Source organism: Cervus elaphus, chromosome 6, assembly GCF_910594005.1.
Source record: "Cervus elaphus chromosome 6, mCerEla1.1, whole genome shotgun sequence".
In the NCBI taxonomy this organism is placed as follows: Eukaryota; Metazoa; Chordata; class Mammalia; order Artiodactyla; family Cervidae; genus Cervus; species Cervus elaphus.
The window spans coordinates 4,174,081-4,188,841 of record NC_057820.1 but is presented as its reverse complement, the minus strand read 5'-3'; the positions used below and the strand labels follow the sequence as shown (position 1 = coordinate 4,188,841).

The 14,761-nt window shown below is 49.7% G+C and overlaps 1 protein-coding gene across 1 annotated transcript; it reads right to left on the bottom strand.

Annotated features, from left to right (window-relative positions):
* Nucleotides 1-630: 630 nt before the first annotated feature.
* GRPEL1 (GrpE like 1, mitochondrial) lies at nt 631-13,990 on the bottom strand. The gene is made up of 4 exons (XM_043906106.1): nt 13,888-13,990; nt 10,733-10,895; nt 8,753-8,834; nt 631-1,730 (listed from the first exon to the last, which is right to left on the bottom strand). The coding sequence occupies exons 1-4, from the start codon at nt 13,947-13,949 to the stop codon at nt 1,384-1,386; spliced, it is 654 nt and encodes a 217-aa protein (XP_043762041.1). The 5' UTR covers nt 13,950-13,990; the 3' UTR covers nt 631-1,383.
* Between the last annotated feature and the right edge of the window lie 771 nt (nt 13,991-14,761).

Here is a 14,761-nt window from a genome sequence, read left to right as displayed (position 1 = left end):
CCCAACTAGGGATCAAACCCGAGTCCCATTCATCGGGAGGTGGATTCTCAGCCACTGGACCACCAGGGAAATCCCTGGGCTATGCTTTTGACCAAATAATTTAAAGCAACTTAAAAAGGGGAAATTTCTTTGCAATTTTAATGATGGGATTATTACCTATACCTTTCAAACTTGAGTGCCCCCCATCTTTATGCAGTAAATAGATGTAACTGTACTGATCTTCAGTCCCTGAAGTACCCCTCAGAAGCAAAGAGAGCAGAAGGTTACTTTTTCTCTGGTACTTTTAACAGAACCTCAGTCATTCAGTTTTTCCCTTAACGTGAGGGAAGCAGGGTCCTAAGGCGAGCATCACAGGGTCAGTGGTCGCCGGTCACGTGTCCCTGATGGTGCTGCTCCTGAGCGTCCGTGGTCCTCTCACGGTCGGGGGCGGACCCAGGCCTGCCCCGAGCACTGGCCGCCAGCACCAGCCAGGGGAAGCCCAGGAGGAAGCCACTCGCCCTTCCGGAACACGAGCCAACACGTCTGGGCATCAGGCACACAGCTGCAGTGTCTGAGCAGAGACCCGGAGAGCTACGTCACACTGTCCTTCCGTGAGGATCTCCGCCATCAAAGCACACAGAACAGCTACCAGAACGTAGGAAAATAACATCAGGGCTTTAATCCTCTTAAATAAAATGTAACATTTAAAATATACCAAGCACAGAGTCCTCAGGTTTCTCTAGGAAACTCCATCTTACTAGGGGAAACACCGTTAGGTCACTGGTCACTAGCTGGGTATAGATTTAAACACTTCCAGAGGCAAACGAAACAGGACAATGGTAACTGACTCTGTCACCTTCCGAAATGGGGCAAAATACAGAGGTGTGAGGTTCTCGGCAGGCAGGTGGTTACTGATGATAAAGGAACTCAAGTCACGTTTGTCACCAAGGGCCACACACCGCCCCCAGCGCTCCCCGCCACTGCCCGAGGGAAAGCCAAGCATGCCGGGAGCGCGCCGGCCAGTGAGACGCGCGGGACGCACAGCAGCCGGCTCGGCCAGCCAGCAGACGTGGTTCCTGAAGGCCTTTTATTTACTTGAAACACTCTGACGTCGCCAGAGTCTGAGCAGACACAGTGTTTTTCGTGATACCCCAGAGTCCAGTAGCGTCCCTGCAGCCTGTTCCGTAAGCACGCGGAACGTGTGTTAAAAATCAACGGACAGACAGGCTCCCGTATTCCAGTTAGTTAACGCAGCTGCGCAAGTGGCTGGCTTTCCTGTGGAGCCGCCGGTTACCAAAGCCTTGCAGCAAGGTTTAGGAAAGGGTCAAGAGTATTCATAGGTGAGGAAAGACAAACCCGCCCTGGAGAGTCGGCGGGTGAGATGGCGCTGGCGCCCGCGGGCCGCTAGGCCTCCTTCACCACCCCCACCAGGGCGGGCCTCAGGGTGCGCCCATGCAGCTTGTAGCCCACTTTGTTCACCAGCGCCACCGTGCCCGGCTCCTTCCCCTCGACCGGCGTGTGGAACAGCGCCTCATGCTCGTACGGGTCGAACTTGGCGCCCAGGGGGTCCAGCCGGAGCAGGCCGTGCTTCGTGAACACCTTCTGGATCTGGACTTCGGTCATCACGAGCCCCTCGTAGAGGTTCTTCAGGTGGGGGTTGTCGTCTCGAATCTCCTCCTTCGGGACGCACTGTGTGGCCTTCTCCAAGATGTCCGCCACTTCCAGCAGGTCCTTGCAGAAGCCCTGGATGCCTGCGCCAGGTTAAGGGAGACCGTCACTGCACCCTGCGTCAACTGCGCAGGCCGCGCAAGCCACAAGCCCTCCTTGTGTGCGTGCTCACAGTCGTGTCCTACTCTTGCGACCCCGGGGACTGCAGCCCTCCAGGCGCCTCTGTCCGAGGGAGTCTCCAGACAAGAAGACTGGAGGGGACTGCCATTCCCTTCTCCCCGGGATCTTCCCGACCCAGAGACTCAACCCGCGTCTCCTGCAGCGGCAGGTCGATTCCCTACCACTGAGCCACCTGGGAAGTCCTTCTGTCACACACCTGTTTTCAAATCACTAGTTTGTCCTAGAATTTAAATGGGCTGGATTAAACAAAAAAAACACTTTCCCGAGGTTTAGACAAAAGCCAATGAGGTGTAAAGACAGGCAGCTGAAAAGCTGCAGAGCCAGACTGAAAACCCCGAGTCCTGCTCCAGACCGAGGGGACACACAGGCTCCCGAGCGCCTCCCTGCCACAGCCGGGGCCGGCAGGGCGGGGCCGGCCCGCCACCTCAGCTGCCGGCCGCAGCCATGCCCCCGGCTGTCACCGGACAGCCCTGTGACCGTGCGGAACCCCCCTGGGTTGAAGCTGCTCTGGTTATAGAACAGGGACAACAGTACCCAACACACAGCGAGCTTACGAGGACAGGAAGTCACTCACATCACAGCGCCTAGAACACTGTAAGTGCTCGATAAACATTAGCCATTACTGGGCACCATGAGGTCAAAGTTACCAGGACACGCCCCAAGCCTTAATCTAACAGAAGAAATAACAGTTAAAAAAATTTTATATAAACACAAACGTCTGTGGTTTCAAGACAACCCTTCAGATGCTGGATGCAGGAAGCTGGGGCTGAGGAGAGGCGCCCCCTCCCCCGCAGCGCAGCAACCTCGAGGCTCCAGCACAACCGGCTCAAGTCTTCTCAAGTTTCAAAGGTTCTATGCTTTGAAGAGGCAATGCTTGTTTACAGCTTCTCTTTTTTTACACAGTATTTTCACCCAGTTGCTGTAAAGTGAAATAAAAAAGTCTACCCATCCAATAAAAATGTGAGCATCTATTAAGGACTAACCCCTCGTTCGAGCTGCTGGGGAAACGTCTGCCCACGTGGAGTGTTGGTCTGAGACACGCAGGGCACGATCGCCACAGTGAGAGACAATTACCAATTATACTTCCAGGAAGGAGCCCTCGTGAGTGCTGAGGACCATTAACCGCAGGGACATGGCTTCCTGAGCCTGCGGTGCGGACTGAGAGTCAGGAGTGAGCCACGCATTCCGGGAGCCCAGGGCGCCCGTCCACCAAGATGACGCAAACCCAGAGGAGCTGACGGCTCCGGGGCGGTGGTGGACTGGGCAGAGGGGAGCTGACGCCACTCTGCCAAGGGTGTGGAGCTAACGTGGGAGCTGAAGCTGGCCTGGGCAGAGTGCAGCAGGCGGTGGAGGGGGGTGGGAGTGCAGGCCAGCCGTCCCCACCCCCGGGGTGAGAGGGGAGCGTGGTTTCAGATGACTGACCTGAACACCTGTGCAGGCAATAGTATCATTTACTCAAACGAGGAAGAAAAGCACAGAGGGGAGAATTCAGTTTAAAATACCTCTGAGACATCCAGGCCTAGAATGGAGAAGAAAGGCCTGACCTGGCAGCTCACCTGTGTGTGGACAGCACTCAGCCCTGTCGGAGGGCAGGCCAGTGGGGGGTGATGAGAGAACGGGGACATGTAGAGGGCAGCAGGCACGCAGCCAGGGCAGGGGACGACCAAAGACAGGGAGGAAAACAGGAGCGGAGCTGACGGCACCGAGAGCAAAGCGCGTCTGCAGAAGGCGCGCTGGTCAGAGGGCCTGTGGAGCGCGGCCTCTCGGAGCCCTGGGAGCCCGCCGGTGCCGGCCGATCACCCCCACGCAGGCGCGGATCTAAACCCAGGCCAAGCCCCAGCTCTGTAGGCTCAGCGGCATCTGTGGGGCATCCGAGGGGCCTGGTGCTCGTGGCTGGGACAGTCCCGGCCTACTAAGGCCTGAATCTGTGCACTTGGTGGGCATGCCCATGAAGGCAAGGCTGGGTCTGGGCTCCAGGAGGTCTGCATTGGTAGCTTTGGGAACACGGCAGTGGGACACGCCAGGGCTGCCTGCCTGCGTTCCCACGGTGGAGGTGGGGCTGAGGGCAGCGTGACAACAGCATACTCTGTGAGCCCGGGGAATGGGAGGGCTTCCCTGGTGGGTCAGCAGTAAAGAATCCGCCTGTTGAGGCAGGAGACGCAGGTTCGATCCCTGGGTCAGGAGGGTCCCCTGGAGGAGAGCATGGCAACCCACTCCAGTATTCCTGCCTGGAGAATTCCATGGACAGAGGAGCCTGGTGGGCTGCAGTCTGTCTACGGGGCCGCGGAGTCGGACACGACTGAGCACGCATAACAGGCGGCAGCACGCTCCCCGGTAGACAGCTGCAGTGGAGGGGTGTTCAGCGGCTCCCCTCCCAGAGGGAGCGCTCACTCCCGCCCACCTCACTCTGCAGCTCAGAAACAGACCTGGGGGTGTCCACTCCGACCAGGAGGGAGCAGACCCTTCCCCTGACAGGGCCGTGACAACCATGGAGTAGAGGGGAGGCCCTGCTCAACCAGTCACACCCCCCATCAGTGGGACAGTGGCCAGGACACCCAGCAGCACCTATTCTATAAAAGCAGGTCTTGCTCCAAAAATGGTAGACCCACTCAGGCTACTACACAGGGAGGCTCCCGCACAAATACACACACACACACAAAAGCCCTCCAAGACCACAGTAGGTAATTGTTTCTCCTAACAAATAAGAAATCTGGAAGGCAGAATAATGGAAATCACCCAATCAGAACAGCAGACAAGAAAGCCAAATGAAAAAATATGAAAGCAACATAAGAGAAGTACCGGATAATTTAAAGTTTGCCAACGTATAGGGATTCTAGTAGAAAAGAAAAAGGGGCGGGGGATGAAAATGTATTTGAATACATCATGGCTGGGCACTTTCCTGGTGGTCCAGCGAGTTAAGACTATACCTTACAATGTAGCAGGTGTGGGTTCAATTCCTGATCAGGGAGCTAAAATCCCACCTCTTTAAGTGAAAAAAACAAAATAGAAACAATATTGTAACAAATTTAATGAAGACTTTAAAAATGGTCCACATTAAAAAAAAAATCAATTGAAATGGCAACAGTTAAAGAGAGGATTCTAAAGAGCAAAAAAAAAAAAAGAGAGTTAACTATAAGGGAATTCCCACATAGCTATCAGCCGATTTCTCCACAGAAACACTGCGGCCAAAAGGGAGTGGCAAGATGTATTCAAAGTCCTGAAAGGGAAAAATCTGCGACCTGATACTCTACCCAGCAAGACTATCATTTAGAAGGAGACAAAGAACATTTTAGACAAGCAAAAACTCTTTGTACTTTGAGTACAGTAATACTAAACCTATGCTAAAAGAAACATTGAAAAGTCTTCTCTAAGTAGAAAAGAAGAAGCTATAAGCAAGAGAAAACCCAACTGTAAAGTGAATCACTTAAAGTCAGTACAGAGATTGAAAAAAAAAAAAATTTCTGTGAAATCAATGACAACCACAATGAATATCTGAAGGGTAAACACTAAAAATGTAAAAGACAACATCAAAATCATAAAGTACGGGGAAGGAGTCAAAAAATGTTGACTTGTTTTTCCTAGACTATGTTTGAGCCTATATGACTACCAGTCTAAAGCAAGCAGATATAGAAGAGATTAACATACTTGAAACACAGGGTAACCACAAATCAACAACACACAACAGATTTACAAAACCCAAAAAGACAACAAGCACAATACAAAAAACAAATATACATCAAACTACAATACACAGTCTACCAGAGACCTACTTTAACCAAAGGACACACACAGGCTGAAAGTTGAGGGGACAGAGAAAAAGATACTTCATGCAAAGGGAAATAAGAAAGTGGGGGGGGGGGGGCCACAATATTCATCAGACAAAACAGACATCACAACAGAAGCTATAAACACAGATAAAGAAAAACACTACATGATATTAAAAATCAACACAAGAAGATATATTCCTCAACATCTATGTACCCAACACAAGAGCACCCAAAGTACATAAAACAAATGCTAACAGACGTAAAGTGAGAAACTTTATAGGAATACAACAGTAGGACTTTACTGCCCCGCTCACATCAATGGACAGAGCTAGACAGAAAGTCAATAAGGCAACAGGGATCCAAAATGATACAACAGAACAGTCAGACTTAACTGATATGCTCAAGATATTCCATCCAGAAAAACAGAATACACGTTCAAGTGCACACGGAGCCTTTTCTAGGATGACCACACGCTGGGGCACAAAAACAAGCCTCAACAAGTTTAACAGAACAGAAATTATTTCCAGCGTCTTTTCTGACCTCAACTGCATGAACCTAGGTATCAAGCCCCAGAAAAAGAAATGGAAAAAACAAAACCAAAAAACCCAACTACATGGAATTAAACAACAAGCTACTAAAATATCAATGGGTCAACAATGAAATTAAAGCAGAAATTAAAAATTACCTAGGGACAAATGACAATGAAACACAAGCATACAAAGTCTACAGGATGCAGCAAAAGCAGTTTTTAGAGGGAAGTTCACAGTGATACAGGAGTTCTTTAAGAAACAAGAAAGATCTCAAAACAACCCAACCTGCCACCTAAAAGAATTAGAAAAATAAGAAACAAAACCTGAAGTCAACAGAAGCAAGGAAATAAAGATCAGAGAGAAACTAGAGATTAAAAAACAAAAACAAAAATTGGCTCACCAAGAAAAGGGAGAGGATCCAAATAAAGAAAATAAGAAATGAAAGAGAAACCACAACTGATACCACAGAAATAAAAAACATTGAGACTATTATGAACAATTAATTATATGCCAACAAACCTGACAACCTAGAAGACACAAACAAGTTCCTACAAAGATGCAGCCCACCAAAACTGAATCAAGAAGATACAGATAATCTGAACAAACTGATAACTAGACGTGCAATAGATTGTGTAGTTAAAAGAAATTTCCTACAAACAAAAGTCCAGGACCAGATGGCTTCACAGGTGAATTCTATCAAACATAGAAAGAACTTCTACCAATTCTTCTCAAACTCTTTGAAAAGAATGAAGAGGAAGGAACACTCCCAAAGACATTCTATGAAGCCACCATTACCCCGATACAAAAATCAAAGAAAAGACAGTACTGAAAAAAATAATAAATTACAGGCCAATATCCTTGATGAATATAGATGCAAAAATGCTCAACAAAATATTAGCAAATGGAAATTAGCAACACATAAAAAAGATCATACACCGTGACCAAGATGGATTCATCCCAGGGTCATAATGATAGTTCAACATATCCAAATCAATCAATGAGATACACCACGTCAACAAGAAAAAAAGACAAAAACCACATGATCATCTCAATAGATGAAGAAAAACGGTATGATCCAACATCCATTCACAAGGATGCCCACTCTTACCACTTTAGTCAACATAGTACTGGAAGTCTCAGCCACAAGAAGAGATAAAATTGTCAGTATATACAGATGACACAATACAATACATATTGAAAGCCCTGAGACTCCACACAAAAACTACTAGAATAAATGAATTCAGCAAGATATCAGGATATAAGATTAATATACAGAAATTGGCCAAATTTTTTTTACATTAACAATGAAATATCAGAAGGAGAATGTAAAGAGCAATATCCTTTAAAATCACATCAAGTAATAGAAAACTTAGGAATAAACCTGACAAGGAGGTGAAAGACATATGCTGAGAACTATAAACCATGAGTGAAGGAAATCGAAAATGATTCAAAGAAATGGAAAGATATTTCATGCTCTTCTTGGAAGAATTAACATTGTTAAAATGGCCACAATGCCCAAAACAATCTACAGATTTAATATGATCACGATCAAATTGACAGGGTTTCCCAGGTGGCTCGGTGGTAAAGAACCTGCCTGCCAATGCAGGAGACACAGGAATCTTGGGTGCGATCCATCAGTTGGCAAGATTCTCTGGAGGAGGAAATGGCAACCTACTCCAGTCTTCTTTCCAGGATGCTCCCATGGACAGAGGGGCCTGGTGAGCTACAGTCCATGGGGTCACAGAGTTGGACACGACTGAGTGACTGAGCATGCACACTATCAAATTACCCATGACATCTTCTACAGAAGATGAGCATGTGCAAACTATTACATACAGAATGAACAGGTCACCACTGTGTAGCATGGGGAACTACGGTTAATATCCTATGATAGGGAATAATGGAAAAGGATGTAAAAAGACGTATAACTGAGTCACCTTGCTGCACAGCAAAAATTAACACATTACACATCAACTATATACTTCAATAAAATTAGAAAAAGAGGTTTGTTCTCTGTGCTGAACCTGCAAGCACTCAAGGTCTGTCCTTGGGCAGAGGATTTAACCTCTTATTGGTTCTGCATCCAGAACAGGGAGACTGAAAGCTGTGTCCCCTAAGTACTCAGATGGTCCTCTGTGTGACCAGCACAGCATATATGGGGTAGGGAGGCAGGCCTTGGTGCCATGGCCATTTTAGCGGCAAATCATTTCGGCCTCACTGACCTCAACTGAAGGTGGGAAGCATGATGACAGAAGGATCCAACGGTGTCAATGCAGACAGCGACTGACGAGGTCTTACGTGAGACCAGCGTCAGGGCTGCTGCGGCCGAGGACCCGAGCCTCACAGGGCACCTCTGCGAGTACCTGCAGGCGCACACTGAGGTCCTTGTGCGGGAGAGAGAAGGATCCTCTCCTACTGAAGGAATTACGCTCACCACTACGAGTGTGCGTCACAAGCCAGCTCTGCTCCTCCTAGGCAATAGCTGACTCATCTCAACAACTGGAGGGAATGCAACCGGCAGCCACCCGACCTCCCCACCTGATCAATCATGTTGTCTGAGACCACACACACCCCCACTTCCTTGTCCGTATTTCCCAGGATCAATATCATATAAGTGCTTCAAGTTACCATATAGTTTTGCCTCCTCCACCAGTTTTTGGCTCCTCTGCCGCAAGTTCTCAGTATCTGCTAGAGCTCGCTTGTATTTTTCCTTTAAAAAAAAAAAAAGGAAGAAAAATTCACATGAAATAAATCTGGAACAAACTCATAGGAAAACAAATCTGATATAACAAACTGCAAGTCAAAATATAACCAGCAGCGATCAGTACTTTGGAGACTGGGTTACAAACAGCTGCTGCATAATAAACGGAAGTAAATTAACCAGTGCCACTATTCCCACCACGTGGGGAATAAGACGGCCAGGCATCACATATTCATAACCCCCCACGGTCATTCTCACTGTGTACAGCTGGGGAAAGCACAAGAAAAGCTGCTAGTTTCTCCTGGTTCTGATGGTTCCTCTCAAGGACCATTCATTCCTCTGCAGAATCTCCAGCTCGAGGGAACCTTAGAACCCAGGGTGCAGGCTGACCTGGCTTGGCTCTCATACCCTGAGGAGAGGGTCAGGAGAACAACCCTGAGTGGACAGCTTTGGCCTCTACCCCACAGAAGACGAAAAACCTCAGGAATGAACCTTTGGTATTTTTAATATTGCCCCGATACGGTTCAGTTGGAACACTTATTGTGTAATAATCATCAGAACTCTGGTATCTTCCTCATTTTGCACCAACTCTTCCTGTAATTGTATCCATCTCCTGGCATTTCTCTTTTTCTTCTGGGCACTAGGTTACTGCCTTCAGCTTTCTGGGGGCTCCAGTGCTGCGGTTAAGAGCAAGGTCTCAGAGGCTCAGACAGTGGGCCTGCCCCTGGGCAGCAAGGTGACCTTGGGAAGTTTTACCAAACAGTCCTGGGCCTCAGTTTCCTCATCTGTAAACAGGGGTGTTAACGGCTGACTCACAGGGCTGCTGTGAGGATTCATACAAACAAAGGGGTTAGCAAAGCCCTAGCACAGTGCTTCATGGCAAACAGATGGGGATATGATGGAACCAGTGACAGACTATTTTCTTGTGCTCCAAAATGGACGGTGCTCCACTGTGGATGGTGACTGCAGCCATGAAGTTAAAAGATGCTTGCTCCCTGGAAAAAAAGCTACAACAAATCTAAACAGCTTATTGAAAAGCAGAGACACTACTTTGCTGACAAAGGTCCGTCTAGTCAAAGCTATGGTTTTTCCAGCAGTCACATATAGATGTGAGAGCTGGACAATAAAAACGGCTGAATGCCAACGAACTGATACTATCGAACTGTGGTGCTGGAGAAGACTCTTGCGAGTTCCTTGGACTGCAAAGTGACCAAAGCAGTCCATCCTAAAGGAAATCAAACCTGAATATTCATTGGAAGGACTGATGCTGAAGCTCCAATACTTTGGCCACCTGATGCGAAGAACTGACTCACTGGAAAAGACCCTGATGCTGGGAAGGATTGAAGGCAGGAGGTGGTGGTGAAGACAGAGGAAGAGATGGCCGGATGGCATCACCGACTTGGGGGACATGAATGTGGGCAGACTCCAGGAGATGGTGAGGGACAAAGAGGCCTGGAGTGCTGTAGTCCATGGGGTCGCAAGGAGTTGGACATGACTGAGCAACTGAACAACCCTTTTCCACACGAGGTCATAATCTGTATTACTAATTAGTTCATAAAACTCCAACATCCCGAGGAAAGCATCACGTGACTTTACCTTTGACTCCCACCTTCGTCCCCCCAAAGACCCAGCCTTAAGGGCCCTACTGAATATTCATCACTTGTAAAGACCATTTTCAGTCTTAATTCAATATAATCTATGTAGCACATGAAGATACGTCTCATGACAACCAGAGTCACAGTGGATTTGAGTTCTAGCCTTTCTTCAGCAGTAACTTGCTGTAGAACCCGACAGGGACGGAATTCGTCTGGCTTCCGCCTCTGTTGTCAAGTAGGCCATCTTGACATCCCGGAAGACGGACCTGGATTTCCACAGACCACGTTCCTCACGAGAGCCCACAGCCTTACCATGGTCTCCTTCAGCTGCTCTTCCAGCTTGACCTTCTCTTCTATGAGAGTCTTCTCCGTGGAGGGAAGATCTGTCTTCTGTTCATTCTGACCTGCGTCCTCTTCCAGGTTCTGGCCATTGTTTTTCTGCTTTGCAGCTGTGCACAGCAGCCGAGGAGAAGACCTGAAGGCAAGTCCACATGACAGAAATTAAGATCATGATTCTTCTGCTTGTTAAAGTCAGATGGACGACTTTGGAAATCAAAGGTAATTTAAAACTACTTGCTATATGGGGGAGAAAGGATTTGTCTTAGATACAATAAAGGCAAACTGCATATGACGTATGGAAGCTATTTGCTTATGTAAGTCTTCTGCAATACACAGCTAAACTAAAACGTCAGTGCACCAAGGCTACAGTACTAATCTCCCCTTCTCCTCACTCTCAGGAACTCCTGATCATCCAGACCCCACCACATGCTGAAGAAAGAGCTCCTACTGGAGGTGAGGTCCAGTGCTGCTGCCCATTACAAAGCCTCGTGGGCAGACATCTTGCCCACAGGGTACTTATGGTCATGCAAAAAGGTATCTATATACATAGAACTGTAACTTGGGTTTGAAAGTGATAAAAGAGGAACCAAGTGCTTTGGGAGGCTCAGAGTAGAATATTTCTAGCTTTCGAGAAATGGAAGTCTGGGAAAGGATTTGAGCAGAGGGACTTTGAAGAACAGGCAAGAGTTCACATACAAAGCCACAAAGAGATAAGACAGACCCACTTCAGGAAGGGTGTGAACAAAGGTGTGGAGGCAGGAAAGCATGGGGTGGTATGTACAGGGGAAAACACAAAAGCTCTAAAACTAATGCTGGAAATGACTTGGGATATTACCCAATCTGATCCCCATGTGGAAAAGGTTAAGTAATAAGCTCAAGGCCACAGCGCCATTAATGAATAATACGGATCTGTTTAACAGGTCCAGTGGAGCTCTAAAGTATGCCACAGACCAATCTGAAAATAAACTACATTCAATTTCCGTCCCAGATTAAAGAAAGCTGCCTCAATGAACAGGAAAGCGAAGGGCACACAGAACATGTGTACAAGGGTGTTTAAGACAGCATGTACAGATGTTTTCCAGGATGAAAAGCTGGAAACAGAATACTGCTCAGAAGGACACGGCTGAACAAACTGTTGCTCCCATGGCCTGGAACACTGAGCAGCCAGCAGATGGAGGGCAGTGTTCACCTGCCATCTTTTGGCTCCATCACGGGGCTGCTGTGTGGGAAGAAACGCAACTTAGAGAGATACACAAAGCATGACCGCAGTTTCATAAACACAAACCAGAAGTCCTATTTTGAGGAGAATAAAAGGATACACTAGTCTGTTATCAATACTTATGTGAAGAGCTGATTCACTGGAAAAGACCCCAGTGTTGGGAAGGATGGAGGGCAGGAGGAGAAGGGGATGACAGACGAAAAGAAGGTTGGATGGCATCACCAACTCAATGGACGTGAGTGTGAGCAAACTCTGGGAGACAGTGACGGCAAGGAAGCCTGGCAGGCTCCAGTGCATGCAGCGGTAGAGCTGGACACAACTGAGCAACTGAACAACAACATGGGGGTGAAGACCAATAACCTTTATACTGCTATTTTTACTTCTGCGATTAAAAAAACTAATCATCTAAAAATGGAGTGTGCTGTTGTGACCTGCCTTAGTTTCTAGCTGTCCTGACCTCCGGGTGTAACAGTCACAGCCTTTCGGGTCCGCTCCACTCAGCAGACCCCCTCCTGAAGCGCCTGGGACTCCCGCAGCAGCCAGTCTGGGTTTGCAGGGAGGCTCCCAGAACTCAGTTACTCCCAGAGCTCTGCACATAATTCAATTTGCTCTCTCCCCTACTTGAGCCTCCTTACACAAAAGGCAGAAATGCACGCACTCCTGGCAATCAACTGGATTTCCCAGGTGGCGCTGGTGGTAAATAACCCAGTTGCCAATGCAGGAGACACAAGAGAAGCCGGTTCAATCCCTGGGTCAGGAAGATCCCCTGGAGGAGGGCATAGCATCCCACTCCAGTATTCCTGTCTGGAAAATCCCCATGGACAAAGGAGCTTGACTGGCTACCAGCCAAATGATCGCAAAGAATAGGACACGACTGAAGGCACTGAGCCCCCGCACACGTCCAGGCAATCAACGCCAGTTACAAAAACCGCAAATTGAGCCAACAGCCTCTCCTCACTCATGACTCCCCAGGTAGGTTTGTTCCCACGCTGTTTACACAGTGGATCAGGCTAGAATCGCAGCTTCAACCCCTCGCCCTGTCCTCGTCCCCGTTTACCGTCTCACCATCACTAAATAAAGCTACTTGAAGGCAAAGTCCGGGTCCTGCTCCGCGCAGCTTCTACCCCGTGTTCGGCCCAAAGCAGCTTCTCTTAACAGATAACCTGGTTCCCCAAAGCTCCCCCCAACGTTGAAGGTGCTAGTTCAGTTCAGTCGCTCAGTCATGTCCGCCTCTTTGCGACCCCATGGACTGCAGCAAGCCAGGCCTCCCTGTCCATCTCCAACTCCCAGAGTTTACTCAAACTCATGTCCACTGAGTCGGTGATGCCATCCAACCATCTGATCCTCTGACCTCCCCTTCTCCCGCCTTCAATCTTTCCCAGCATCAGGATCTTTTCCAATGAGTCAGTTCTCCGCATCAGGTGGCCAAAGTATTGGGAGTTTCAGCTTCAGGATCAGCCCGCTAAGCACGGGCTAAACTAAGTTAGGAGGCCGGACTTTGAAACGGCAGAAACCGCAGGTTTAAAAAAAAAAAAAGGCAAAAGAAAAGCCAAGGAGAGGGCAGGGCCTCGTGACCTCTGCCGCGGCGTCACCGCTCTAAGTCAGCGGCTCTCTCCACGGCGGGTTAGGTAGGGGCTGCGGCCCTTCTGTGCTCCGACTCCGCAGCACGCGGAGGTGGAGGAAGCTCGGGCCGGGCGGAATGAGGCCGCTCGCCACCGCCGCCTCGCGCGGGGCGCCGTCCCGTCCGCCCCACGAGCAGCACGGACAGAGCCCCCCGGAGAGCCCAGCGGAACCCGTGCCCCGCGTCTGGAAGCCCCCCATGACGCCCGGGCCGGAGCCGGGCAGGGTTCGCGTCCGAGCCAGCGAGGGCACCGCGCCCCTCCTAAGCCTGGCCATCGGCGCCCCTTACCTGAGAGACAACGCGAAAGCCGGGAGGCTGCGCCGCGCCAACCGCACGCACCGAGCCGCCATGACTACTGCCGGCACTGCGCGCGCGCACCAGGCATGCGCAAGGCTCTTTTCTTGCTTATCCCGCCCAATTGCTTCCCCTCATCCAATCCACCACCGTTATTCCTTTGATGGACAGGCCGTGTTCACCAATAATTGCCGGTCTGGGTGATGGGCGGGGTTTGAGACCTTGCGAGGTCCCAGAAAGTGAAGCTGAGGTGAAAGGTGAAGGAAACAGACTCCTCCGTGGAGGGGCGTGGTCAAGGAAAGAACCAATAGAGAGAGAGCAGGGGGAGGGCGCCGGAAGTGCGGACTGAGGGGGCGAGGAGACTCTCGAGCGCGGTTTCCAGTTAGGCCTCTCCCTTCTGTACGTGTGCCTCATGTTTCGGGGCGCTCCTTGCTCTGGGAGGTGGTGAGGCGCCAGGGCTTTTGTCCTTTGCTCCCTCACAGCCCGAGCTCCTGGGACCGAGCCAGACTCTGGGTGCTCAGTGTAGGCTAAAGGCAAATAGGTCAAGGACGAAAGCTCGTGTACGGGCGACCGCAGGGCTCGAGGAAAGTCGGTTAAAACAGCGGTAGGCGGTCACCGCCCGTCCTGCCGGCGACTTCGCGACGCAGGAGGGCGGACTGGTGGCCGGAGGGGGCCTCCGCCGGTACTGTGGGTTTTATTAACGCAAAAACCGGGAAGCGTGTGTGGCCCAGCGCGGAGGCGTCGGGGCTGGGTGAGGAGACGGGCGGTGTGTTTGGTTTGCACTCTTCTTCCACCTTCCGTTTTTTCAGTGTGTTAGTCGCTCAGTCGTGCCCGACTCTTTTCGACCCCATGGACTGCAGCCCACCAG